The sequence below is a fragment of the Suricata suricatta genome, chromosome 12 (assembly GCF_006229205.1).
Source record: "Suricata suricatta isolate VVHF042 chromosome 12, meerkat_22Aug2017_6uvM2_HiC, whole genome shotgun sequence".
In the NCBI taxonomy this organism is placed as follows: Eukaryota; Metazoa; Chordata; class Mammalia; order Carnivora; family Herpestidae; genus Suricata; species Suricata suricatta.
Window position 1 is genome coordinate 13,762,600 of NC_043711.1, and position 26,260 is coordinate 13,788,859.

At 54.5% G+C, this 26,260-nt stretch overlaps 1 protein-coding gene across 1 annotated transcript in view; it reads left to right on the forward strand.

Moving 5' to 3' along the window:
* Window positions 1–3,167: 3,167 nt before the first annotated feature.
* The window catches only part of KLHL26 (kelch like family member 26), a 29,368-nt gene continuing 6,275 nt past the window's right edge, over window positions 3,168–26,260 (forward strand). The window contains exon 1 of the mRNA XM_029918344.1: window positions 3,168–3,425. Within this exon, the coding sequence (XP_029774204.1) occupies window positions 3,349–3,425 (77 nt within the window). The 5' untranslated portion in view covers window positions 3,168–3,348. The remainder of the gene's footprint in view (window positions 3,426–26,260) is intronic.

Below are 26,260 nucleotides of genomic sequence, written 5' to 3' on the forward strand. Positions count from 1 at the left end.
TTCTGAGAGAGAGAGAGAGAGAGAGAGAGAGAGAGAGAGAGAGAGAGAGAATGTGAGTGGGGAGGGGTAGAGAGAGAGGGAGACACAGAATCCGAAGACAGACTCCAGGCTCTGAGCTGTCCGCATGGAGCCTAACGCGGGGCTCGAACCCACAGACTGTGAGATCATGACCTGAGCCGAAGTTGGATGCTTAACTGACTGAACCACCCATGTGCCCCTCTTTTAATATATTTTAAAAAGTTTATTCATTTAGTTTGTGTGTGTGCGTGTGTGTGTGTGTATGTGTGTGAGAGAGAGAGAGAGAGAGAGAGAGAGAGAGAGAGAGAGAGAGAGAATGAGCGAGGGAGGGGCAAAGAGAGGGAGAGAGTGAATCCCAAGCAGGTCAGCACAGAGCCTGATGCAGGGCTTGAACTCACAAACCATGATATCATGACCTGAGCTGAAATCAACAGTCAGACACAAGAGTGAGCCACCCAGTCACCGCTATATCTCAACTTTAAACAAGAGAAAACTGAAATACCATACAGAGTTTGTTAAATAGGGGGAAAAAACCAAGCAGGGCTTGGGGACAGAGAATGGGCGTGGGGGAGGAAAAATGCCTGGAGCTGCCATGAACTTGAGGCCTCTACTACCTGAGCTGCCCTGGGTGCTATGTGTTGTCTATTTCATCCTGGCCTTGCTCTGTCCCACGGGGACACTTTAAACATAGGAAAACTGAGGGATAAAGAGCTGGAACGTCCTGCCCGAGGCCTTGAGGCTTGTAAGAAGTAGGTGCAGAGCTAAGGCTAATAACAAAGGTAGTGAGCATTTATTTGATGTTGGCTGTTTAAGTTTATAGAGAAGCAAAAGGAGGCACTGGGAAAACTGGCAGCTTGTTTCTGAGGCCACTCCGTGGTGAAGGGCAGACAGGGTAGACGCTGGCCCCAGCCCGAGGCTGTAAGAAAACGAGGCATCCCCTGGCTCCCAGGCCTCCATTTCCTCCTCTGTAACACCTGGGGGTTACAAGGAGGCCTCTGAGCTCTGACCTGGGGCCGCGAGTCCCACAGCTGGTCTGGAGCAGGGGAGCAGGTGGTGAGGCCCCCCGCCTCTGGGAGAGCAATGCCAGCTGTGGGCCAGATGGCGGCCAGACCTGTGGACGCTGTCTGCCGTGTCCTGCCTCCAGGCTCTGCCAGACCACAGGTCAGCATTATTGGATGAGGGTGTGCGGTAACCTTCATAAGCCCTCCAGGTCCTCCACCTGCCAGGTCCCCCACCTGCCTGTGTCCCATCCTCGGTGTGGCAGCCAATCAGAGTCAGGTCAAGAACCCTGGGGGAGGTCCCTGGCTTCGCTCTGCCTCTCTCTCTCATTCTATCTGCTGTCTCTTCTGTTAGCTCCACCTGCAAAGTACCTCCCAGCTAGGACCACTTCCCATCTCTTTCCAAGTGATGGGCCCTGTCACTTGGACTAAATACTTGCCTCCTAAGTAGTGTCCCTAATTCAAGATATTGCCTCTGACCACTCATTGCCTCCCACCCCATCCTCTCCTCCCCTCTCCCTCTCCTTCAATTTTCCCTTGCTAAGAAACACTCCAGGCATGCTGCTGCCTCAGGACCTTTGCACTGGCTGTCCTATGCCACATGATCTTGGAATACCTTGAATGTCCATTGCACCACGCCCCTGTAGTGTTCCACATGTGAGTACACAGACAGAGGCCCAGTGAACCTCCTCGCTTATCTTCAGCCGTATGTCTGTGTGTCTGACATGTGGGTCGAATCTTGGTGTTTATGAAGTGTGAGTGCATATGGATGCCATTGACTACAGCCGTATGTGTGGCAGGCGTGTGAGCTGTAGGTCTCTGATGAGCAGGGTTTGATGCCTGCATGTGGTTCATCTGGAACAAAGCTCAAGTGGCAGGCCAGCCTCGGGTGGGCAAGGGCGTGTGTGTGCAGAGCTTGCCAGAACTTGACCTGGTCATGCATGCACACATTTAACATTTACTGAGTGCTTATTGTGTGCTGGAGAAGTCAGCAGGACCTCTCAGCACCTGATAACTGTCAACTTGCACAATGTCAACTCTTGAGCATTTAATACAAATGACTGAGTATGTACTGTGTACCCACCTGATCCTCTGCTGCAGATGGATGCGAGTCTGTTTCTATTGGCAGGAGCCCGTGCAGGCAGGCCCCTTGCTGCGCGGGCCCCTTGCTTCCTCCTTGCCACTTGTATGTGTGCCCCCTTCTCCTAGTGCTGATTGCAGGGAGAGCTCTGAACTTCATTTGGACCCATAGACCCTGCTCGAGGCTGCACAAGGAGGCTTGGAGGAGTGGAGCTTCTAGGCTCTCAGAGGGTTGGGGTTTGGAGAATGTCCTTGAAGGCTCTGGAAGCTTTACAGAGGCCTTGCTGGCCTTGGGCTCCTTGGACTGTAGAGTGGGGGTTGATGGAAGAAGGGAGAGGAGGAAAGGAAGGAGAACAAAGAGAAAAAGGAGGGACACAGATGCACAGCTTTAAGCCTTGGCTGAAGATTGGGTATTTGGGGGGGTGGAATTTTGGGGTCCAAGGGCATTGGGTCTGGTGGAATGGACTTTGGGGGTATAAGTGTGGGTTTGAAGGGTCTGTGGGCAAGGATTTGGGGGAGTGGGAGTTCGAATTGGAGAACAGGACAGGGGTTTTGGGGTGTCAAAACCAGAATTGTGGGTGAGGCAGGTTTGGGGATATGAGGGCAGATGACTGGAGTCTGAAGGTGGATGTTCTTGGGTTTGAGGGTGGAGGCTCTGGGAGGGTCAGAGGAGAGTTAGGACCCAAAGCCTGGTTGAAAGTCTGAGGCCTGGGCAGGGGATGAATACCCACATTTGAGGGAGGTCTTGGGGAGTGAGTGACCCTGGATAGGGAGGGCAAGTTCTCAGAGCTCTTGGACTAGGTTCTCGATGCTCCTCCCCATCTCGGCCCCGCCCACCCCCACCCTTTCTTGGAACAGACCCCGCCCCAGACCTGCCGAACTTCACCTTCGGGTCAGCACCTACTCTCCGAGCCCCCTCCTTGGTCCCAGCCACCCCTCGCTCCGTGCCTTTGTCCCGCCCCTTCCCAGACTAGACCACGCCCCACCGTATCATAGACTCCGCCCCCACCCTGGCCCCGCCCCTCTTCCCTGAACTAAACAGGCCTAAGTCTTCACCGCCCCAGCGCTTCCGCAGACCCACCCCCTCATTAGGCCTGGCCCCACCCCTCGCCCAGGGCCCCGCTTTCTGCAGAGCAGGCCCGGTGCCGCCTCCCCTGGCCCCCTCATCCCCCCCGCGTTTCTGTCTCCCGGGCCGGCGCTCGCGGCTCCCGTCACTTGAACGCGCGGCGGCGGCGGCGGCGGCGGCGGGAAGATGGCGGAGTCCGGTGGCGCTGGTGGTGCTGGTGGCGGCAGCTTCGGAGCGGGCCCGGGCCCGGAGCGCCCGAGCAGGTGAGATCCTGCCCGCAAGGTGGGCCGGTACCTGCCCCGGGGCCAGGGTAACGTGTAGGGAGTCCCGGGGATCCTAAGGGGCTGCTGAGCCTCCTGGGCTGGTTCGAGGGTCTCTGCGGGGGACTACAGGCTTTAGGGGGTCATGGAGTACTAGGGGGGATCGAGTGCTGCTAAGGGGCAGGTGAGGGCAGGCTGGGGGCCCCAGGACCTCGACGCATCTGCATGTGGCCCTAGGGATCTGAGGGGGCATCCAGGGGCGTGGAAGTCTGAAGGGAAATTCGTGGACTCCAGACTGTGGGGCCATGGGGGAACTGGGCATGCCACGGGGTCTGGGAGGCAGAGAGGGTCTGAGCAGGGGACCATGGGCAGTCTTGAGCTTGTTGAGGCTGTCTTGGGGACTCTAAGGAGTGGACCGTGGGGAACTTGAGGGGGTGAGGTCCAAGGCTTACTGGAGGGTGCTGTAGGACCCTGAGGTGTCTAAATGTGGTCCTGTGGGCATTCTGTGGGGTCCTGGCCAAGATGAGGACTGTGGAAGGCTGGAGGTGGTGGCTCAAATGAAGCTGAGGGCCTGAAAGAGGCTTAAAGGGCCTAGGAGAACCTGAGAGGGGAGCTGGGGTTGCTTCCCCAGGTCCCAGTGAGTTCTGAAGGCCAAGGAGGGGTCTGGAGTTCCCTGGGATCCTAAGGGGTTGGGGTAGGTCTTGGGGAGCCTGAGGTCTAAAGAAAACACAAGGAGCATCCATCTTGGGTGCTCCTTCCTCCCATCCCTGTAGGGTTCAAATCCTCCCCCAGGCTAAAGGACTTGAAGCAAGGTCTTCCCCACAGACCAAGAGGGCAGAATTCACCCTCTTTGGTCAGAAGGAGGCCCCCTTTTCCTTTGGCCAAGTCCCAAGACTGGTTGCTTGAAATCTAAAATTGGTGTAAAAATTGAAAGTGTTTATATGCATTGTTTTGGATTCTCAGAGGGGAGAAAACACCTGCTTCAAGCGGCACAGCCTCCCTCTTCTTATTGCACAAGGCCAGTGTGGCTCCAATCCTCCCATCCTGGCCCCCTCGGAAAGCCTACCGCCCTGGGCTGGCCACAGAGGAAACCTGGGCTCTTCCTTGATGAAGAGCTTATGGGAGCAAATAGTTTCAGTGTGATGAGTGACAAAGTTGTTCACTACTTGTGAGCTGTGAAGCCTGTCCTGGTTGGGGAGACTCAGGCTGGTGCTGACCTGAAAGACTTGATGGGCTGGCACATGAATTGGGCTTTCGAGGCCTGCAGTGGGGAGCGAGGAGAGCTCAGAAGATTTGTGAGACATTCAGTGGGTAGAGTTGGCAGGGCTTGTTGAGCGGGCATGAGGCCACCTGTAAGGAACAGATAAAAGGGGACAGCTAACCCTAGGTCCCTGCCTTGGGCCCCAGGTTGCGATAACTTGGGGGCCAGAGCAAGGCGTAACTGATTACATACTGTGTAATTCACTCATTTTAGCTGAGCAGTTGATGGAGTTTTAATACATTTACAGAGTTATGCACCCTTTAATACAATCCCGTTTTTTAGAAGCTTCCATCACCCCGAAGGGTTTCTTCAAGCTTGTTGTGGTCAACCAAACTCCCACCCCCTGCCTCAAACACAACCTGATTTGCTTTTGCTCTCTAGTTTTGCCTTTTTTTTTTACAAAGTGTCTATGAGTGGAATCCTACAATATAAGACTTCTTACGTCTGGCTTCTTTCCCTTAACTGTTTTTGGATGTTCATCTATGTTGTCGCAAGTTTCAGAAGCCTGTTCCTTTTCATTGCTGCAGAGTATTCCATTATACAGATGGATGCATTGGCTCGCTCATTTACTGGTTAGTGGACGTTTGGGCTTCAGTTTTGACGACTACAAATAAGGTCCCTGTGAACATCCAGGAATGCGTCTTTGTGTGGATATAGACTTTCATCCCCTTGGGTAAATACCTAGGTGTGGAATGACTTGATCCAATGGTAGATGTAGGTTTAACTTTTTAAGAAACTGCCAAGCTGTTTTCCAGAGTGACTGTACCATTTGCATTTCTACCAGCAAATATACAAGAGTTCCAGTTGCACCCCATCCCTGTCTACACTTGATGTGGCCTGTCTTCAATTTTAGCCCCTTTCAGTATATGCTGGTATCTTATTTTGTTTTCATTTATTTATTTTTAATTTTTTAAAATGTTTATTTATTTTTGAGAGAGAGAGAGAGACAGAGCATGAGCTTGGGAGGGGCAGAGAGAGAGGGAGATGCAGAATCCAAAGCAGGCTCCAGGCTCTAAGCTGTCAGCACAGAACCTGACGAGGGTCTTGAACTCACACGAGATCATGACTTGAGCCGAAGTCGGGGGCTCAACCAACTGAGCCACTCAGGTGCCCTTTCATTTATTTATTTTTCTTTTTTTTTTTAATGTCATTTATTTATTTTTTGAGAGACAGAGAGAGACAATGTGAGCAGGGGAGGGTCAGAGAGAGAGGGAGACACAGAATCCGAAGACAGGCTCCAGGCTCTGAGCTAGCTGTCAGCACAGAACCTGACGCGGGGCTTGAACCCACAAACGATGAGATCATGACCTGAGCCGAAGTTGGATGCTTAACTGAGCCACCCAGGTGCCCCATATTTATTTTTTAATGTTTTATTATTTTTAAGAGAGAGTGCATTCTCATGAGTGGGGGAGGGACAGAGACAAAGGGAGCAGAATCCTAAGCAGGCTCTGTGCTGATAGCAGAGAGCTTGATGTGGAGCTCAGACTCACAACCATGAGATCATGACCTGAACTGAAGTCAGATGCTTAGCTGATGATGCAAGTCCTTTATCAGATACATGATTGCAAACGTTTTCTCCCAGTCTGTGGCCCGTCCTTGCCTTCCTGCCTGCCTGCCTTCCTTCCTTTCTCTTTTTTTAAGTTTTTATCTATTTGAGAGAGAGAGAGTGTGTGTGTGCATGCACAAGTAGGGGAAGGGCTGAGAGAATGAGAGAGAATCCCAAGGAGGTTCCATGCTGTCAGTGCAGTGCCCAATTCAGGGCTTGATCCCGTGAACTGCGAGATCATGACCTGAGCTGAAACCAAGAATTGGATGCTTAGGTGACTGAGCCACCCAGAAGCCCCACTTTCTTTCTTTTTCTTAATGATATCTTTCACAGGGCAAAACTTTGCCATTTTAAAAAATGCTTATTTATGTTTGAGAGAGAGAGAGAAAGAGAGAGAGAGAGAGAGAGAGAGAGAGAGTGTGTGTGTGTGTGTGTGTGTGTATATGCATGCACGCGTGCCCATGTGAGCATGGGAGGGGCAGAGAGAGAGGGAGAGAGAGAATCCCAAGCAGGCTGTGTCTCACGAACTGTGAGATCATGACCTGAGCTGCAATCAAGAGTTGGATGCTTAAAATGTTATCATTTTTATGAAGTCCAGTTTATCAGTTTTCTTCTCTTATAGATCACACTTTTAGTATTATATCTAAGAAATCTTTTTTAAAATTTATTTATTTATTTTGAGAGACAGAGACGGAGAGAGAGCAAGCAGGGGAGGAGCAGAGGGACAGAGGCAGAGAGAGAATCCCAAGCAGACTTTGCACTGTCAGCACAGAACCTGATTCGGAACTTAAACCTACAAACCATGAGATCATGACCTGAGCGCAAACCGAACACTTAACCTATTGAACCACACAGGCGCTCCTAAGAAATCTTTTCTAAATTGAGGCATTCTTTAAAAAAATTTTTATAGGGGCGCCTGGGTGGCTCAGTCGGTTAAGCGTCTGGCTTCGGCTTAGGTCATGATCTCACGGTTCGTGGGTTCGCGCCCTGCGTCAGGCTCTGTGCTGACAGCTCAGAGCCTGGAGCCTGCTTCAGATTCTGTGTCTCCCTCTCTCTCTGACCCTCCCCTGCTCGCGCTGTCCCTGTCTCTGTCTCTCAAAAATAAATTAAAAAAAACATTTTAAAAAATTAAAAATTTTATATTTATTTATTTTTGAGACAGAGAGAGACAGAGCATGAGCAGGGGAGGGGCAGAGAGAGAGGGAGACACAGATTTAGAAGCAGGCTCCAGGGCCTGAGCTGTCAGCACAGAGCCCAACGCGGGGCTCAGACTCACAAACCATGAGATTGTGACCTGAGTTGAAGTCAGACACTTAACCGACTGAGCCACCCAGGCGCCCCTAAATGGAGGCACTCTCCCACCTCTCCCCCACCTCTGAGATGCCAATTTTCCCCCTTCCATCCGTCCCACTGACAAATTACTGTTGGGTGCTGGTATGGGGAGAGGGGCAAGAACCCCTAATATGGCGGGATGGAACGTACAGAAAGAGGTTCAGGTTTTGAGGGAGAGCGTGGCACACAATATTTTACCAAGGCCCCCTTGAGGTATAGAGGCCTTCATAGTCTTGTTCATTCACTCTTTCCTTCATTTATTCTAAATGGGCCAGTGAGGACTAGTGTAGGACATGCCCCTGCCTCATTCTTCTCTATACCTCCACATCCCAAGGTCATGGCCTCTCAGAGCCATCTGCCTGACCACCTGACCTTAGTTCGCCCAGAGAACATTTTTTCTGGTCACATTGTATTACTTAGTAAAGTTAAATAGCATAAAACTCACTCACTCAAAGCGAACAATTCAGTGGCAGAGTATATTCACGATGTTGAGGAACTATCACATCTGCCTGGGTTCCAAAACATTTCCATCACTCCAGAAGAAAATTCTGTCCCTATTGACTGTCACTCCCCATTTCCTTCACCCCAGTCCCCCCCCTCCACGATTCATCTAATTTCTGCCTCTCTAAATTTACCTGTCTTATACATGGAGTCATACAACATGGGACCTTTTGTGTCTAGCTTCTTTCACTTTGCATGTTTTCAGGGTTCATCCACACTGGACTGTGTATGAGTATTCCGCTCCTCTTTATGGCTGTATAATATTTCACCGTGTGGACTAGCGCATTTTGTTCATCCATTCACCAAGGCAGGGACATTTAGGTTGCTCCCACCTTTCGGCTATTTTGGATAGTGCTGCTGTGGACGTGCACGTTCAAGTTTTTGTCGGAACACTCGTGTTCGGTTCTTTGGGGCACATGTTGGGTGAAGTTGTGGGTGTTGCGGCTGTGGTGTGCCCTTGATCGCTGCTATTGCCACCTGCCACTACTTGGTATGTTTGTTAGTGGGCTTGCCTTGAGGCTGGAGAGCATGACTGCCTCCTGCTCTCTTGTATGCCTGGAGCAGCACAGAGGAAGTAAGTGTTCAAGAAATATGGCCCGGAGCAGGGAGAGAAAGGGATGGATCTGAAAGGGCCGTGGAAAGGCTCTCTGGAGCTTGCAGTGGCGGGAAGGAAGTCCGTTCTGTGGGCTTGGGTCAGTGCTTTGCCTTTTCAGAGAAACTCGTGGGGTTGCTGAGGGCTGGGGGAGGCTGGCTGCCTTTGTCAGGGAGGTTGGTTTTCCAGCCTGCCAGGAGGCGCCTGCATCTGCCTTTTTGTCCCACGAAGGGTTTTGTCATTTGGCCAGGGGTGGGGGTGGTTCCTGTCTTCCCCTTGGCCTTTCCAACGGTCCCACAACTCAAGAAACTGTCCTCAGGAGGGACTAAGCTCCCCCACCCCCCACCGCCCCCAGCATTATATAACTTGTTTGTTCCAACTTTACTTTTCTGCAACCAAGGGGGAAAAAAAGGAAGAGAAAAGCTTTTTCTCCTTCCTTCCCATCTCGAGGGATCAACAAAAACCTTGTTGCCTAGTAGAGATGGTCGTTAATAACCACGCCGAACCTCCGGGATGGATGGAGCGTGGCTGTCTCGGCCGAGGGCTCGCAGAGGGGAGGTGGGCTCCTGGCTGCAGACTCACTCACACAAAAGACACTTGTTCTCTGGTGGGCCCCCTCCCAGCCCCACGTCAGGCCCTCCGGAGGGCCTGGGCTTCAGGAGGGAGAGGAGGGTTGGGCCACGCGGGGTGCCGTGAGGGGGTGGCGGAACTCTCTAGGGAGCTGCACTTCCCCGGCTAAAATTCCATGGCTGTGAGGTACCGGGCCGGCTGACTTCTGCAGGGACCTTCTTGCTGCGGAAGCTCTTCAGATGTTGGGTCATTGGCATCCTCGCTCCTCGGCCCACCTTCCCTAACGGTGCCTGGATGGGGCCCAGTCTCACTGACTCACACTGCTCCGGGGGGCCAAGGCGAGGGTATCGGGTGAGGGACGCGCCGGCCACAGGTGTTTTCATGGGAAGTTATGGCCCAGACAGTGTGCGCGGGTTTGGCCCCGTTCCGCGAGGCATCTGCTTCTGGCTTGGTGACCTTTGCTTGTTTAAACTTTTTTAACAGGCCCTCTCTGGCCGTGCCCCAGATTGTCATCACTCAGCCCTGAGGCCCTAGAAGAGTCCAGCCCCGCCAGCCCTTGTGCAAAAGACTGGGGGGGGGGGTTGTCTTTGGGCCTTTTGAGAAGGCTCTTGTTCCTTTGGCTTTGTCCTCTTTTCAGACAAGAGGGAGAGAGCGGGGTTTGACTCTTCAGAGACAGGACCTCTGCTCCTCCTCTTGTGAATTCTGGGAGATCGGGTGGTATCGGGTGCCTCATCAGAGCCACCTGTGTCTGTGGTCCCTCCTTCTGGCAGGCAGGGCAGCCCCACGTACTGTGCATCTTGGGCATGTCTGCAGCCTTAGATTGCTCAGCGGGGGAGTGGGACCCCAAGCCGACTGGGAAGGGCAGCTGGAATAAAACGAGCTACGAGAGGGTATAATCCGAGGGCACCCGGCGTGTTGCCTGTGCTTCTAAATGTTAGTGCAGAGGTGATGAGGTCACCGGGCAGTGCCAATGCTGCCAACATTCTGTCTGCTGTGCGGACGTGGGGCACGAGGGGACTGTGGGGTTTGGGCAGGCCTTGCCTACGAGTCAGTGTGGCAGGTGGAGAAAAGAGAAAGTTGGTGTGTTAGTCCATCCTGGTTGCTGAATAATAACAGAAACACATTTCTCAGAGTTCTGGAAGCTAGGAATTCCAAGATCAAGGCCCCAGCAGATTTGCTGTCTGGTGAAACCACTTCCTGGTTCCTAGATGGCTGTTTTCTTACTGTGTCCTCACATGATGGAAGGGGCGAGGTGGCTCTTTGGGGTTCCCCCCCTTTTTAAACATTTTATTTTTTTAAGTAATCTCTTCACCCTATGTGGGGCTCGAACTTAAAACCCCGAGATCAAGAGTTACATGCTCTACCAACTGAGCCAGCCAGGCACCCTTGGGTTCCCTTCTCTCAGGGCACTGATCCCATTCCTGGCCCCACCCTCTTGACCCAGTCACCTCCCAAAGCATCCCCCTGGGCCATCTGAATGCCATCACATCAGGAGTTAGACTTTAACACGCGAACTTTAGGGGGACACAAGTATGCAGTTGGCCTGAGCAGCTGGGAGGAAGGTGGCACTATTACTTGGTGGCCTTGAGAGGGCCAGTGGCAGGGGCAGTAGGAGAATGGAATATGCCAAGGCCAAGCTGCTTCTGCAACACGGAGAGGGCAGCCACCTCTGGGTGAGCTTGGCACCTGGCACAAGACTGCAGCTCCGTGGGTCTCTACAGGGTACCAGGAGGGAGCACCAGGCTGGAGGTGCTCCAAGGCTGGGCCCAAAGCTCAGCTCCTCCTCAGGGAGTGAGGCGCCCCCTTCCTCACCACCTCCCCGACAGGGTCCTGCAAGCTCACGATGTGAAATTGCTCTGAAAACCACTCCCTTCGCCCCAAATTGTGGAGCATTTGTCTCACAGCTGGATCACTTCCACCTGGTAGCTGCGACCCCCCTGGGGGACGGCCCTCTTGTCGTCGGCCATAGGGGTAGAAAGGTTTTACGAGCCTCTGCTATCATAGTGCCATCTCCAGGGAGCCCATGCGGTGTGTCATCCCGCTTTTCTCAACGCCAATTATTTTTTATTGCCGATCCGCACGGGAGAGCTTAGCGAGTCCAGGTCGGAGGTTTGCGCTTGCACCCCCCCACCCCAGACACTTTAAAAGTGGAGCTTTCTCTGCATTGGTCTTAGAATGTGTTACAGATTTGGGGTTGAAGGCCCTGGAGAAGGGGAGGGGAGGAAGGCCCGGAAACAATTCCTCGACGACATAAGTGACTTCTGGCATCCCTGGCTCTGGCTCTTTTCTCTTGTGGATGGGACTCATTTGACGCCTTTCTCTCCTCTGGTGACTGTCACATGGCTCCTGTGTGTCTGAGCTGTGCCTGATGCTAGGCGTGGGCCCCCCAGGACAGACAGGCCTTGCCCACGTGGGACACGCCAGCACGGGCAACAAGACAGTTGTGCGGTCATTTCTCTACACTTGCCATAAATGATCCTGAGGCCAAGCTGGAGGTTCCTGCCTTTTCTGGAAGGTTCTGAGGGCCTCATGAACGAGGTTGAGCTGAGTCTGAGAGTTAGTGTCATCAGCTCAGAGGAATGGGGTCATGGGAGGTAGACTGTTTTCTGGGTATGGGCAGGTAGCATGTGTAGGTTCTAAAGGAGGAGAAGCCTGGCTTTTTGGGGTCATGAGGACAGAGAGGAGCTGGAGAGGGTGGAGAGAGGAGGCCAGGAGACAGGGGGTGAAAAATTTGAGTCGGGGGTGGGGTGGGGTTGGTCAGATTTATGTTCTAGAAGGATCCTTCTTTTGAGAGGCAAGGGGGCCTGGACCTAGCGAGGAGCTGTTAGAGATGGTGGGCATGAGTTTGGGAAAGATTTGAGATTGAACTTGTGCCACGTGCTGATCAACAGTGGAGGCCAGGCACGGGGTCAGGTTTCCGACAGAGACCGGGGAGTGCGTATCGGTCATCAGGCAGGTGGGCAGGTGAGCCAGCAGGAGGTAGGCGGAGGCCCCACCTGAGGCTGTGCCGCCTGTGAGCATCCAGTGGGGGGGAGGGGGGAGGGGGCAGAAGTGGACAGCAGCTCAGAGGGCCTGTCTCTGTTCTGAAAAGCCCTTGTGCCTTTCCTCGCTCAAGGGCCTCAGGTCTTCCAGCGAGCAGTTGCTGGTCCTAGGAATGTCCCTTCTCCTGAGAAGAAGCTTTGGCTTCATCTTAGCCACCCAGGGAGGTCTCCCCAGTTTAGATTCTGACCTCCTGCTCTAAGCTTCACCTTGAGAGCACTCACCACACACGCACTTATTTGCTCTCTTCTCCCCTCATCTTTGGCACATCATGTTGCTTCCACCTTTGAGCCACATCCCTGTCTGGCCACTTCTTCGTCTCTTCCTCATCCCTGCTCTGACCCACCTTCGCCTCTTGCCCTCCTAGCTGCTGTCCTGCGCTCCACCCAGCGGGTCCTTCCCAAGACAGGCGTCAGACCATGTGGCTCTGCCTGCCTCTGCCTGAGGGCTTCCTCACTTTGAGAACAAACTTTACTTTTCCGTGTGACCCCTACCCCCCCACCCTACAGTGAGGCCCTGCCCACCCACTGTGTCTCCTGTGCTTCCGCAGCCCTGCCCATTTCCACCAGCACTCTGCTGCCACCCCTCCCGGGCGTTTGACCTGGCTCTTCCCTGGCTGGAGTGTCCTGTCCCTTTGCTTTGCACAGCTCCTGTGCGGCCTTCTTGGGACCTGGTGGCTCTGTCCACTTGCCTTTCTGCATCCTCTGCTCTGTGATCACAGTATATTCTGTGTGCTTAAAGACCCATGTCCCCTAGAGTGCATGCTCCCTAAGGGCAGAGCCTCCCCGTGGTAGCCCTGATTTGATCCAGCAAATACCCCACACACAGACCTGTGATAGGTTTTCGAGGGGACCTGGCCTGACCTAGAGGCTTCTGGAACAGTCTTCTGCCCTCTGCCGCGTGAGGATCCTCCTTTGCCTCACTTTAGAGAACCAGAAGCAGGCATGTAGTCAGTGAATCAGCCTGTTAGAGAGAAGCCAGTGAGCAGTACCCTTTGGCGGGTGCTTCACTTAGTGAACGAACAGGATCCACGCCATGTGCTGAAGTCGGGAAACGGCCAGCCACTCTCCCTGTCCAGCTGCCTGCAGTGGGAAGTGGGGGCCGGGGCCACGGGGTCCCCACTGCAGGCGGACCCGCCCTCGTCCTGTGGTAGCCGCTCCGCAGCTGTGCAGACGAGCTCTTAACACTTGTTAACCCCGAGTCTCCAGTCTCTTCCTCCTCCCCCCGCCCCTTCCCCATCCCCCCCCACCCCCCAGAGGGCTGCTCGGGATTCACGGTGACCAGAGCGTGCTCCCCCCTCAGCGGAGCAGGGTTCGGGGGCTCGGGGCGGGTTTGGGGTTTTGGGGCGCGGCCAGCGTGGTTTCAGACCCCTCGCCGAGCAGCCCAGTGGCTGGGTTCTTTGCGCACCGCCTCACCGCACACTGAAAATATTGTGATTCGGGAGGAAGTAACCGGCACCTTTGGGGAATCGCAGACCTTTCCTGTGAGGGAAGCAGCTTCCGGAATTGAACAGCTCAGCCTGGAGGAAATCTTGAGGGGTGGACCTTTGGGCTTTTAAAGGCCCCGAGGGGGGGTCACCCGAATCGAGGCTGAAGATGTTTTCTAACGCCACAACTGCAAAATTCCACAGGGGTCAAAGACGGATCGAGTCGGGAGCGGGGAGCGGGCTGGGCTGCATATCCGGAGAGCTCCCCTCTCAACGGAATGTTAGAATTTGAAGCAGCCTGCTGAAGGAAGCCGAGAAGAGAGACATGATCTCCAGAATCTACCCAGAGACCAAGAGACCGGAGCTCAGAGCAGGGCACTCTCTCAAGGCGGGGTTTAGGGGGTGGCACTGTGGCCTCGAGGTGACAGGCAGGTACAGGAGCCCCACTGAGGGTCCTTGAGGCAGCCTCCACATGGGGAACTTAACAGGACTGTGTTTAAAAGCTGTAACCACGCGCTTGCCTTGGTGAAGTCCAGTGGGTCCTTCGAAGGCACCTCTTGCTCTCTTTTCTACCCTTCTCTGTCATGTAGGGAGTAAGGCAGGGCAGTTGGGAGCACACAAATGTTTATGCTCCATGTGAGTCACTTGCAGAAGCAATGGGTGGTGTTTTACTTGCTGAGGCTGATGGCATCGCATAGCCGTGCAGCTCCAGCCTTGGGCTTGCGTCCAGCATTTTAGCCTTTAGAGTTGCTGAACTTTCACAGTGGGGGCCACGACGGGTGGCCTGCTGACCTTTCATGGGGAGCCAGCTGTCTTGTCACAGGCAGACAGGACTCAGGCTGAGTATGGCCACTACCCACTTGTTGCAAATTGCCCAGGTTGGACTTCTACAAGGCCCCAGGCTCCTCTTGTCCCCCCAGGGTAGGAAGGCTAGTGCAGGGCAGGGGGAAGTGTTAATTCCACGGTGGTTTTCTTTGAGGCTCATCTGCAATGTGGTGGACAGGAGCCCTGGATCAGAGATTTCTGATGTTGAGATCCCCTATTGGTTATGAAGTCCAGAAAGTCAACTCTCTGCCTTCAATTAGAAAATAAAAGATCAGGGGCGCCGGGGTGGCTCGGCTAGTTGAGCGTCCAACTCTTTTTTTTTTTTTAATGTTTTTTTAAATTTATTTTTGAGAGATAGAGATAGTGTGAGCAGGGGAGGGTCAGAGAGAGAGAGGGGGACACAGAATCTGAAGCAGGCTCCAGGCTCTGTCAGCAGAGAGCCGGATGCGGGGCTCGAACCCACATACCATGAGATCATGACCTGAGTTGAAGCCGGATGCTTAACCAACTGAGCCACCCAGGCGCCCGAGCGTCCAATTCTTGATTTTAGCTCAGGTCATGATCCTGGGGTTGTGGGATTGTGCCCTGCATTGGGCTCTGCGCTGAGCATGGGACCTGCTTAGGATTCTCTGTCTCTGTTGCTCTCTCTCCTCCCTCCTTCTCTGCCCCTCTCTCCTGCTTGCTCGTGCTCCCTCCCCATTAAATACATAATAAAGTGTTCCATTAAAAAAAAGAAAAGTTCACTGTTCACATAAAATAAAAGTTCAGGGAGAGTTCTAATTTTAGGTACACTGAGATTTAGGTCTCAGATGATTCCCTTGAAAATTGTGACTCCTTTCTCTCAGCTCTGCCTTCCCTCTTACTCCCCGCCATCCTAGCAACCACAAGGGGAAGGCACCTCTCCATTCTGGTGGCTCCAGCAAAAGTCCCAGGGAAGGCTCTGATTGGATCACATGGGCCACACCCCCACCCTGGGACCAATCATTGTGGCCAGGGATCTGGGAGGCTCTAACTGGTCATGAATCTCTCTTTTCAGCCCAGGGATAGGGTCTCCTGGTTCCTACCACTAGAGAATAGGAGACTCCCTGAGGAAAACAAGAAATCCTAAAATGGAGGTATTCATGACAGGCCCCTTCTGATGCCTACATTTGTGTTGCTGTTGGAAGGGCCTGGCGGAACCATCTCCATGCCTGCATCTGTCTGTTTCTGGCCTAGCACCACTGGTCATGAGCATGTGACATTTGGCAGAACTAACCCTTTTAGAGCCTTCACACCTGCACTGCCAGGGCAGGTAGCTGGGCTGGGCACTGAGACGCTGGAGTTTGGCAGTGCTAGAATCTCATTGAGCTTTTGAGTGGTGCTTTGGGGCCATGTAGTCATGGACCTACTTGCCTCATCTGCAAAGGGGAGGGGTTTTGCTTATTCAAGTGGCTCTATCGTCAAGCCCTGTGCATCATCACCCCCTGTGACGAGGTTGGGGGTGATGTGGGGGGATGGGATCTGACTGGGATCAGCCTTGTGTCAGTAGGTGAGAAGGAAATAGGCATAGCCTCAACCTGAGACGAGTCCACTATTCTTCCCTGCTGCCCCTCACCTGGAGGACCTGGCTGGGCTTTGAGGGGAAAGGGAGGTCATGGAGAGCCCTAGCTGGGGCATGAGGGCAAGCATGGCCATGGGGGAGACCTACTTTCAGAAGGTTTGGAGGGTAATGTGGCAGAGGTGCACGGAAGAGTTGATGGGCTTGGAAGTGTGGCATAAGGAGGAGGGTTGGGGGGGGGCAGGAGGAGTCAACCCTCCAACATGGGGAGCAGTATGAGCCAAGTGTGGAGGCCAGACATTCCAGAGAAAATCCTGGAGGACCGAGGGCTTCCTGATTGAGCCCAATCAAAGGGTAACATACCCAGTCCCAGAACTTGGACCAGGAGGTTACATGGATGGGATGAAGAGAGCAGACATAGGCAGTAGATATCTACAGCAAGCAAAGATATGAGTCGGGCTCCAGCCAGTGCTGCCACTTGGTAGCCATCCACCTGCCACCTCACCAGTTCATCTACCCACCCATCCACTCACTCACCCACTCAGCCATCCGGCCATCTAATCAATGAGCATGACTGAGCTCCGAGCACATGCTGGGCATGGTGCCAGGTGCTGAACACAGCAGGAGACAGAGCCCGTCCTGCCCTGGTGAGGATCCTGTTTCAGCCTCAGGGAGATAGGCTGGAAACAGATGGGTGGTGTACAGATGGAGCAATGATCAGGGGAGACAAATAGAGCTGGGTCGGGGGTCAGAGAAGCCTAGGGGTCTGGGTGGGGCCCTCCGGCTCTCCCAGTGTCCTGGCAGAGTGGGGTTACATCCCTCGTAGTGGCTGAAGGTGTAGCGGGGTAGCACACACCCTGGCCCTGGCCGGCGCCGAGGAGCCACATCTTGCCCTTCCTGCTGTCCAGCTCTGTGTTCACTCGTGGTTCAGTGTCCCCAGAGAATGATCTCAGCTCTCCCACCCTTGGTCTCCCCATCTGTAGCATGGAGCTGATATGGGGCTACCCATCTGGGGCTACAGAGATACCAGGCTTCTTGTGTGCTCTGTGGCCTTGGGTGGGTGCCTGAACCTCTCTGTGGTTCAGTGTCCCCATCTGTAAGATGGTGATGGGAGTGGTATCCTCCTTTCCAATCTGCCTCCTGAGAGGTGAGCCGGGAGCTAGGTTTGTACCTACTCCAGCCCAATGTGCAGTGGGTGCTCACTCACCAGGATGGGGAGGGGCAGAGGTACTGTGAAGGCAGAGAGCTTGCTGCTGGTGAGGGAAGTGGGGTCTCGGTGTCCCCTTTACTTTTTCTAGGCTTGAGAAGGACCAGAATTGGGCAGGTCTGGAATCAGAGGGGTGCTGCCCCCAGGGTCCTCCAGTCCATCGGCAGTGGTCAGGTCCCCATGTGTTCTTGGCCCAGTCAGAGGTTGGGGTGTGGCCCAGGGCCTGGGCAGGAGGTCACAGCCCAGCTTGAGGGGCACTGGGCTGACAGCGGCCCATGAAGAATGAGGCTGCGGAGGGCCATGTGGGGCTGAGGCAGGAGACCGACGGGGTTTGATGTTGTTGCCTTACTCAGGTGGGAGGGTGGACAGTGTCTGCAGAGTTCCCTCTGGGACCCAGGAAATATCTGGGGAGGCGGGGATCCATTTGGTTTGTCCCTGTCATAGAAGGGCAGAATGGCCAAGCTGTCAGGGCCTCCCTTGAGTAGAGCCGACACTCTATGGCCACCCCATGCTATGCTCTGTGTACTTGGAATTGGGCAGGGGGCAGGGGTGGCTTCCAGGTGGGCTTGCCGGGCTCTGACGGTTAGGCTTGTGCTGTGTAGGGGCAGAACCCGGCCTCCATGCCGAGCCCTGAGGTGATGGGCCTTTGGGAGGATTCAGGATAGTTCTTTCAAGGTGGATGTGGGTTCTAGAACCTCTGCCTGCTCCCCCCCCCCCCACCTTCCTCAGCCTCCCTGGCTGTCAGGGGCTCTCAGGAGCTGCCAGTCCTAGGTGCCTATAGGCTACATGGTCACTTCCTGCTGGGAGCTCCCTGATACCCCCCTCTTTTCTGTCACCCTGTTACTGCCTGGGTGAGCCCAGACGGGCGGGAAGTAAGGATATACGTGTAGGGAGACGGCTGTGATGGTGATGCCGTGAGGAAGGTGAGGTAGGCAGGTGTGGCCCAGGGCTCCTCTGCTGGGCTCAGCGAGGGCATCTCTCCAGGCAACGTGCTTCCAGGATGGCCTCACAGAGGGCCCTGGTTGTGCCTACATCTCTGGCTCTTGGAGGCAGGTTGGGAAGAGGGGAGTGGGTGAGACCCCATTGGCCCGGTGCACCTGCCCCCCGCCCCCCCCAGGACACACAGACCTACTCATATGGCACAGAGATAGCAGGCCTTGGCTATGGGCATCCTGTTTTACGAGACCAGTACTCTAACCCCTGAGCTACGGTGCCGCATCTTGTTTTAAACAATCGAAGAAGGCACAGGAGAAAAAGCAGCATGACGACTGGGAGCAAGAAATAAACGGCCATTGGTGTCATGGAGAGGGCCCAGGCTCGGTGGGGACCAAGGGGTCTGGGGGCCCTGGCTGGATTTCTTCTCTCCCTCTCTAGGTCTCTGACTCCTTCCGCCTGGCTGGCTGTCCTCCCCTCTCTGGGTCTCTGTTCCGTCTCCTTCCGAGTCTTTGTCCCTCCTGGGTCTCCATTAGTGGTTTGGTGATCTGGCGGACTGGGACACTGCAGTGAAGGACCTGCATCTACTGCTGGGCTCCACGCTTGTCCACCCAGAAGCTCCCCGGGGAGCCCAGGGGTCAAGCCTACTGAGACAACTGCAGGCAGCTCCTTGGGAGCTTATCAGGAGGGATAGCCCCAGGAATGGGCCTGTTGCCGCCTGAGGGGTGAGGAGGGCGGGCTGGCCTCGGGCGAGCAGTCCCAGGAGAAAGCTCACTGACGTGAGCACGGAGGCTGCTGGCCAGCGCAGCATTTGAGGGCCCGCACAAGGTGCCAAAACATGGTGACTCTATCCTTTGGGCTGGGAGCACAGTACCCGGAGCTGTGAAATATTGTGGGAACCATGGCAACAGTAGCTGGGGGTGTCTGCCTTTGCGGGGCATGTGGGACTCTGGCTCAGATGCACTTTTTACCCACGGAGCCGCACGTCCGGTGCTATGGCCGTGGTAGTCAGCAGGCTTCGGTATAGCAAGAAGCCAGAGCCGGTGCTGTAGCTGCCTGCAACTACGTTTGCACACAGGACTGTGCTGGGCCTCAGTTTCCCTGTCTCGAAAGGAGATCCATGAGGCTGCATGTGAAGCACCATGCCTGGCATGTGCTCAGTCAGTGGGCCGGCCTTGTAAAGAGTCAGAGGTGGATGGGAGGGAAAAGACAGAGAAGTTTACAGTGTGGCTGGAGGACAGAGGGTAGGGGGAGGGTGTTGTGTGAAACAGGGCAGAGAGGTGGACCAGCTGGCCGCCAGAGCTTCTCCAACACCGCCCCCCCCCACCCCGGGTTCTGTCTCCCCCGCTCTGGGTCTCTATTCCACCCTGCCCCCCGCAAGTCTTCTCCCCTTCATTCTGGCTCTTTGTCCCCCTCTCTGTGTCTCTGTCCCACTGTCTCCTGTGAAATGCAGCATCTTCCCTGCTGACGCACCAGGGACCCTCGGGCGGAGTGGCCTGGAGCTCCCTGGTACGTCTCGGCTGGGGTGTGAGCCAACCAGCTGTGCTGCGCTGCTGTGCTCTACTGAGCCACATGGACAATAAAACCGAAATTGGCTTTGAAAGTGGAAGTGCTCTCCGTTTTGAGGGGAAGTGAGGGAATTTGCATGTCAGAACAGTATGTTAAAGGGGCAATACCGTCAGACTCTGTTCTGGCCCGAGCTTTGGGCTCCATGTGGGGGTGGGAAAGGATTTTACAAAACCCCAAAGAAATGTTTCCATGAAATTCTTTCTTGTTCTTGCCTTTCCTTTTTTTTTTTTTTTTGACATTCCAATGAAAAGAACTGTTCCGGGGCTTCTGATCTCTCCTGTAGGGTTGGGAAACCGACCATGGGGACCAGGACCAGCAGCCAGACAAGGGCAGGAGTTGGGGAGCACCCACCCCACCAGGTGTCACTTCCAGGGAAGCCCCCACCTCCACTGTGGGGCCCTGTCACTGGGACATGGGGCCTGCAGTTGGTGTGGTCCTGCACTCCTTGGGGCCTGCCCCACTTGGCCATCTTATCTGGGTTGGGTCCCCCTAAAGCAGACTCTCAAACAAGGATTCCAGCCCATGATGTATTTTGGGGGTGACCCCACAAAGGACTGTGTGTGGGGGGAAGGAGACCACATGGGGGTATATCAGCAAAGAGCTGGAGACAAGGTGGGCAAAGGGCTCGGCTGCTGCGGACCCCCGGGGGACCGTGGAAATCTTGCCACAGGCGGTCCACCTGGGGGTGTTCCCCCTGCTAGTCCCACCTTACATTAGCCCTGGTGTAGGGGAAACTCCAAGGGACACAGTGGCTGTGTCCCTGTGTCCAGTACAGGCCTGGGCCCAGCCAGAGGTGCCAATGACAATGCTGGGAGATGCACTGCGGGAGTAGGGGGCCAGGCCAGCCCTGAGCTCATGCCAGGCCTGAGGGGGGCATATGTAGCCCCTCAGAGGCCAGATCCAGGCCAAGGGTGCAGCTGGGCGGCAGTAAGCGGCCTCCAGAGACATCCTGACCCGGCTGCTGACGCACTGGCTCCGATGACTCAGTGCGGGTGACCGTGGCTCGGGTGGCCGTCTGGAGACTCGGACAGGCTCAGGGCCGCCGCCGCCGCCTTCCTGGGGGCCCGTGGCCCCGCCGCGCCGACCGCCCCCTGTCTGGGCTTGCCTGAGTAATGGGTCCTACCCTTAGTCATCGGTCCCAGGCCTCAGCCCCCCCCCCCCCTCCTGCCCACCTCCGCCCAGCCAAGCCTGTCTGTCCTGGGGACTCCAGCTCCTGCTGGCTTTCTCCCTCCTTCCCTGAACTCCCCAGAGGCTGTGAGGTGTGTGTGGTGGGTATTGATGGGGCTCCAGGGACCGTTGTGCTGTCTATGAGATGGGAGGAGGAAAGCAGCCTTGTAGGGTGCTGTGAGCCTGCCAGTGGCCTGAGGAGAAGGGCCTGGCAGAGGATGAGGTGGTGCAGAAAGGGGCTGTTTCTTCCCCACTCAGTGCAGCCCATGTCTCATACCCTGTAAGCAGCTCTGCAGTGGGCTTGGTCTGGGGCTCTAGGCTAACTCCTGCATATAGGAGTTTTTTAATGCTTGGAGCGCATATGGCCTCTGTGCTCAGTGGAGAACAGCCCCTTGTCAGAAGGTACAATAATTCTTTATACCCTTTTGGAAGGCGTTTAGCTGGTTTCTCATCTGTGGCCCCCAGAGACGGTATTTGGTGAGTATCCTCCTGTAGCTCTCCTCTTGCACATGTAAGTATATCTCAGATAAATCCCAGAAGCAGAGCTGCCGGATCAAGGATGTGAGCCTTTAGAATCTTGCTAGGTCTGTTGAACTGCCTCCCTGGGTATTGTTTCACTTCACACTCCCACTGGCAACTGATGTGAGCATCTGTTGCCAGACAGCCACTGCTTCTGCTCACACGAAGGGAGAAGCCAGCCCCTTGCGGACTGCACTTATTTTATTGTGAGCCATTTTGACCCTTAGGTCTCTCCAGCCAGCTGAGCTTCCTTTCCCATGAACCATCCTTTGTGCATCTTTCTGTGAGTTGCTGACTTTGTATTGATTTTTTGGTGCTCTTTATATATGAAGAACCACAGTAGCTATATGGCCAGGAATGAACCAGTTCTGGGATGAAGTTGCCCCCAGGGTGAAATCTTTCTTCTGGTGGGAGCATGCATGTGCATGCCAATTCCCATGGCTTAGAGGAAGCACACAGAGTCATCTTGCCCTACCTCACAATCTCCCAAAAACTTCTAAGAAAACATGAAGCATAATGGCAAAGGCTGGGGTGGGGGCGTATATGTACAAAGTCTGGGAGGCAAGGTGACCACAGAGAGGCACCTGCCATGTGCCAGTGCTCAGTAAGTGGCTCTAAGCTTCAGGTTTCCAAGCATTTGGAACCATTCACAAGCATGCGGGTGGCTTGTGCGGGAGGTGGTGGGATCCATCCCCTCCCGGGGCCTTGCCAGCTCCCCAGTGCAAAGGCAAGCTGAGGGAGGTAGCTGTGGTTCCTCGTTTTCCAGGAGGCGATGGGGGTGAGGGGGAGCCCCATGACAGCTCTCTGACACCCATGCGCCTGCCTGGCCCATTTGTCAGCCAACAAAGTGAGGACCTAGAAGACCAGGGAATGTGCTTAAGTCATGGAGCTGGCAGATGACAGAGCAGGGGGCAGAATCATGCCCTCTGCCGGACAGAGCCTGGTGGGCCAAGAGCCATGGTGCAGACCTGGCAGGCTTCCTGGAGGAGTGTGTCTCACTCACTGAGCTGCATCTCCCCACCTTTGGGTCCTGGCCCACCCTCCAGACACACTGTTCAGGGCCAGGCTCTGGATTTGTGGGACTCTAAGGGATCCTGGTGATGAAGGTGGCAGGTCGATGCTGCATGTGTGTCACCTTCTTCCACTCCACAGCCTCTGCAGTGCTGAGTGGGGTCTCTGGAGAGAGGCACTGCCATCCCCAGGGCTGCCCATACCTGCTGAGCTGAATCTGTGCCTGGATGTAGCCCCTGGTTATTCACACACATGGTGAAGTTGGAGATGCGCCTCTTCTCCACTCTCTGGCTCTGGGAGGGAGGCTCTGAGGGGCCACACTAGCTATCCCTGACTCCCGGGCCACTCTGCCCCACAGAGAGGTAGAGTGCTTAGCCCCAGGCCGGAGGGGCCTGTGGTGTGGGGGAAGGTGGTTCTCTGGGCTGTCTGGGTACAGGCAGGGGCCCCCAGGCCCCAGTGAGAGGGTTGGCTTCTAAGGGCAGGCCTTTTTGGAAGCCGGGCCCTTGGGGCCAACACCCAGGATGCAACCAAGCCCTCTGCTCCAAGGGAGAGGCTGGGCGTCACTGTCTAACCGTGGGTGTGGTGGGGCTAGGGACACCTTAGCCTCTCTGCACATCTCTGCTCCAGGCTCCTGTCCCTTCCCCAGCTGGGGGGTACTCAGAGCTGCAGTATGAAGCTGATTCTGGACGATTTGACCACTTTGGGTGTCCATTCCCCTGACTGCACCCCGTGAGGCAAGGCCTCTCCATCTTGTTCAGTCTGTATGTTCCCTGCCTTGGGAAAGGGACAAGGGGCTGACAAAGCCCGTGAGGTGAAAGGAGGGCAGGGGCGGGCAGGGGGGAAGGGCGCACAGATCTGAGCGCTCAAGGGTCCTTAGTGGCTCGGGTGGCATGTGGCCTTGGAGGGTGTTGGTGAGAGGGTGCAGTGAGCCCCCATCAGGAGATGTCCCGGAGTGGGCTGCTCGCTGGAGGGCAGCCCTGGCCAGAGGATGGCCGCACTTTTGAAGCCGGTGGGTCTGTGAACCAGTTACATTCTCTTTGTGAACCTCAGAACTCGGGGCCATTGGGGGGGTCTCGGGAAACTGAAAGGCTGAGACTTGAAGTCCTGGCAGCAGCCCAGTCAGGCACGACGGGCTGGATGTAGCAATGTGGGAGGGGCACAGGGCATGTGATGCGGGCATCCCTTCTACCTGGCAGGGAGAGGCGGCCAGATCAAGCTAGAGACTTGGGGTCTTTCTGGGCCCCTTTCCTCTCCTCCCTCTGTGGCCTTCAGGAGGGCTGCATGCCAAACCTCACAGGCAAACCCAGGGTCCGGGCACGGGCATCCCGGCATTACCAGCCCGGGCCACCACGGTGCTGGGTTCTGAAACATGGTTACATCCTCCCTGGGATGGGAAAGCCTTCTGCCAAGTGCAGATCATGCCCACCCCCCCACCATGTCCTGTGTCCCTTCCACTTCCCCATGTCCTCCCTGCCGTGTCCCATGTCCCCTATGCTGTGTCCTTTGTCTGTTTCTCCCACACATCAGGTCCCACAGATCTGGGACCTTGCAAGCCTGTCGCCAGCACCCCAGGGCCCCGCAGCCCTTCTGCCCCTCGGTTGGTTTGCTCCCTTTTCTGCGCTCTCATGAACGGCCACTGAGGCTGGTAGCCTGTGCCAGGTCAGGACCTCCAGTTGGCAGCAGCTGCATTGATTGAGTGCTGACAGTATGCCCCATGCTTAGCGTCAGCTCTTTTATCCCCGGTATTGTTTTGGGAGCTGCTGGACAGTGGGGGCTGAGGAGCCTTCTTTCTGCTGCTTTCTTGGAAAGACCAGTGCCCACATTCCTGGCCCTCATTTGTGGGCAGGCGTCAGTCCCAGGAATGGGAAAGCAAGTTCCAGAGAACTGGGGGCCTTGGGGGGAGAGCAGAATACTTGGCCTTGGCTTGGGGTGGGGTGAGGCGTGGGCTGGGAGAGTCCTGTCAGGGGTTCTTGACCCTACAGGGGCCTGACCCCGGAGGCGATGGCATTATTCCCTCCTGTTAATGTTTGGGAGGTGAAATGATGTATTAGGGTCTCCTAAACCATTCATTCTTTAGTGCATTCAACAGGTTTTCTAAGATGAGACAGCAGAGGGGACAGTGATGCTGGAAGAGAGAGGACGTGGAGGTGAACAAAACAATGGGGACCGGACCACAGAGATCCTCATACCCTGCGGGGGTGCTGGTGGTTTTGGCAGCGTTTTATGCAGGACCTGAGAAGGCCCAGATGTCCTTTTGTTTAGTTTTATTTATTTATTTTAATTTTATGAGAAATTCATATAACCCAAAATCCACCATTTTAATTTTTTATAAAGTTTATCTTCAGAGAGAAAGAGAGAGACAGAGACAGAGAGGGAGAGGCAGAGAGAGGGAGACAGAGAATCTCAAGCAATTTCCACAATGTCAGCACAGAGCCCAATGCAGGGCTAGAACCCATGAACTATAAGATCATAACCCAAGCTGAAACCAAGAGTTGGATGCTTCACAGACTGAACCACCCAGCTGTCCCAAATCCACCATTTTACTTTATTTATTTATTAAAAAATTTTAAACCATTTATTTTTGAGAGAGAGAGGGAGAGAGAGAGAAAGAGAGACAGAGTGCAAGCAGGGCAGGGTCAGAGAGAGAAGGAGACACAGAATTTGAAGCAGGCTCTAGGCTCTGAGCTGTCAGCACAGATCCTGACATGGGGCTCGAATCCACAAATTGCAAGATCATGACCTGAGTTGAAGCTGGATGCTCAACCAATTGAGCCACCCAGTTGCCCCCCAAATGCACCATTTCAAAAGGCACAATTCAGTGGCATTTAGTGCATTTACAGTACTGTGCAAACATCACCTCTAACTTGTTCCAGAACAATTCTATCACCTCAAAATGAGACCTGTGACCATCAGCAGTCACCCCCCAGACCCCTGACTCCCAGTCCCTGGCCACAACTGATTCTGTATCTGTGGATTTGCTTGCTCCGGACTTTTTATACAAAAGGAACCATACAATGTATGACCTTGTGTGACTGGCTTCTTTCATTCAGTGTGATGTTTTTGAATCCACTTTGTAGCGTGATTCAACTTCATTCCTTTTTATGACTGAGTAATATTCCATTGTGTGCATGACCACATTTTGTTTCTCGATTTGCCCTTTGGTGGACCTTTGGGTTGTTTCCACCTCTTTCTTTTTAAAAGCTTTATTGTTTGTTCTAAGATGACCTTTGCTCCTGAGTCCTTATTTTGAGGTGTAGGAAAATATGTTTCATTTGTCTCCATTCCCCCATTGAACCACCCACACAGGTAAATCCATCCTCGCTGGGTAGTTATTTTTGCTTTTGTTTTTAAAGATTTTATAGTTTATTTATTTTTGAGACTGAGAGAGAGATAGAGCATGAGAGAGGAAGACACAGAATCTGAAACAGGCTCTAGGCTCTGAGCTGTCAGCATAGAACCCAACGGGGGGCTCGAACCCACGGATGTGAGATCATGACCTGAGCTGAAGTTGGATGCTTAACTGACTGAGCCACCCAGGCGCCCCTAGATATTCTTGGTTTTGCGGCTTATCCACAATTTGCTGTGCCCCTCCACCTCCTCCACTTCGTTGGCCGTGACAGATGGGCCCACCTACTCTGTCATGTCCTGGGCCTGGGTTCAAATCTGTGTTGTCTTACAGCTCTGGGACTATGGACAAGCCACTCATTGTGTCCCTGTCCTTGAAAAGTAGGACCAGCAGGCCTTTCGCATGGACTGGGCCGTCACCAAGTACAGCCTGGAACCAAATTCTTCAGGAAATGACT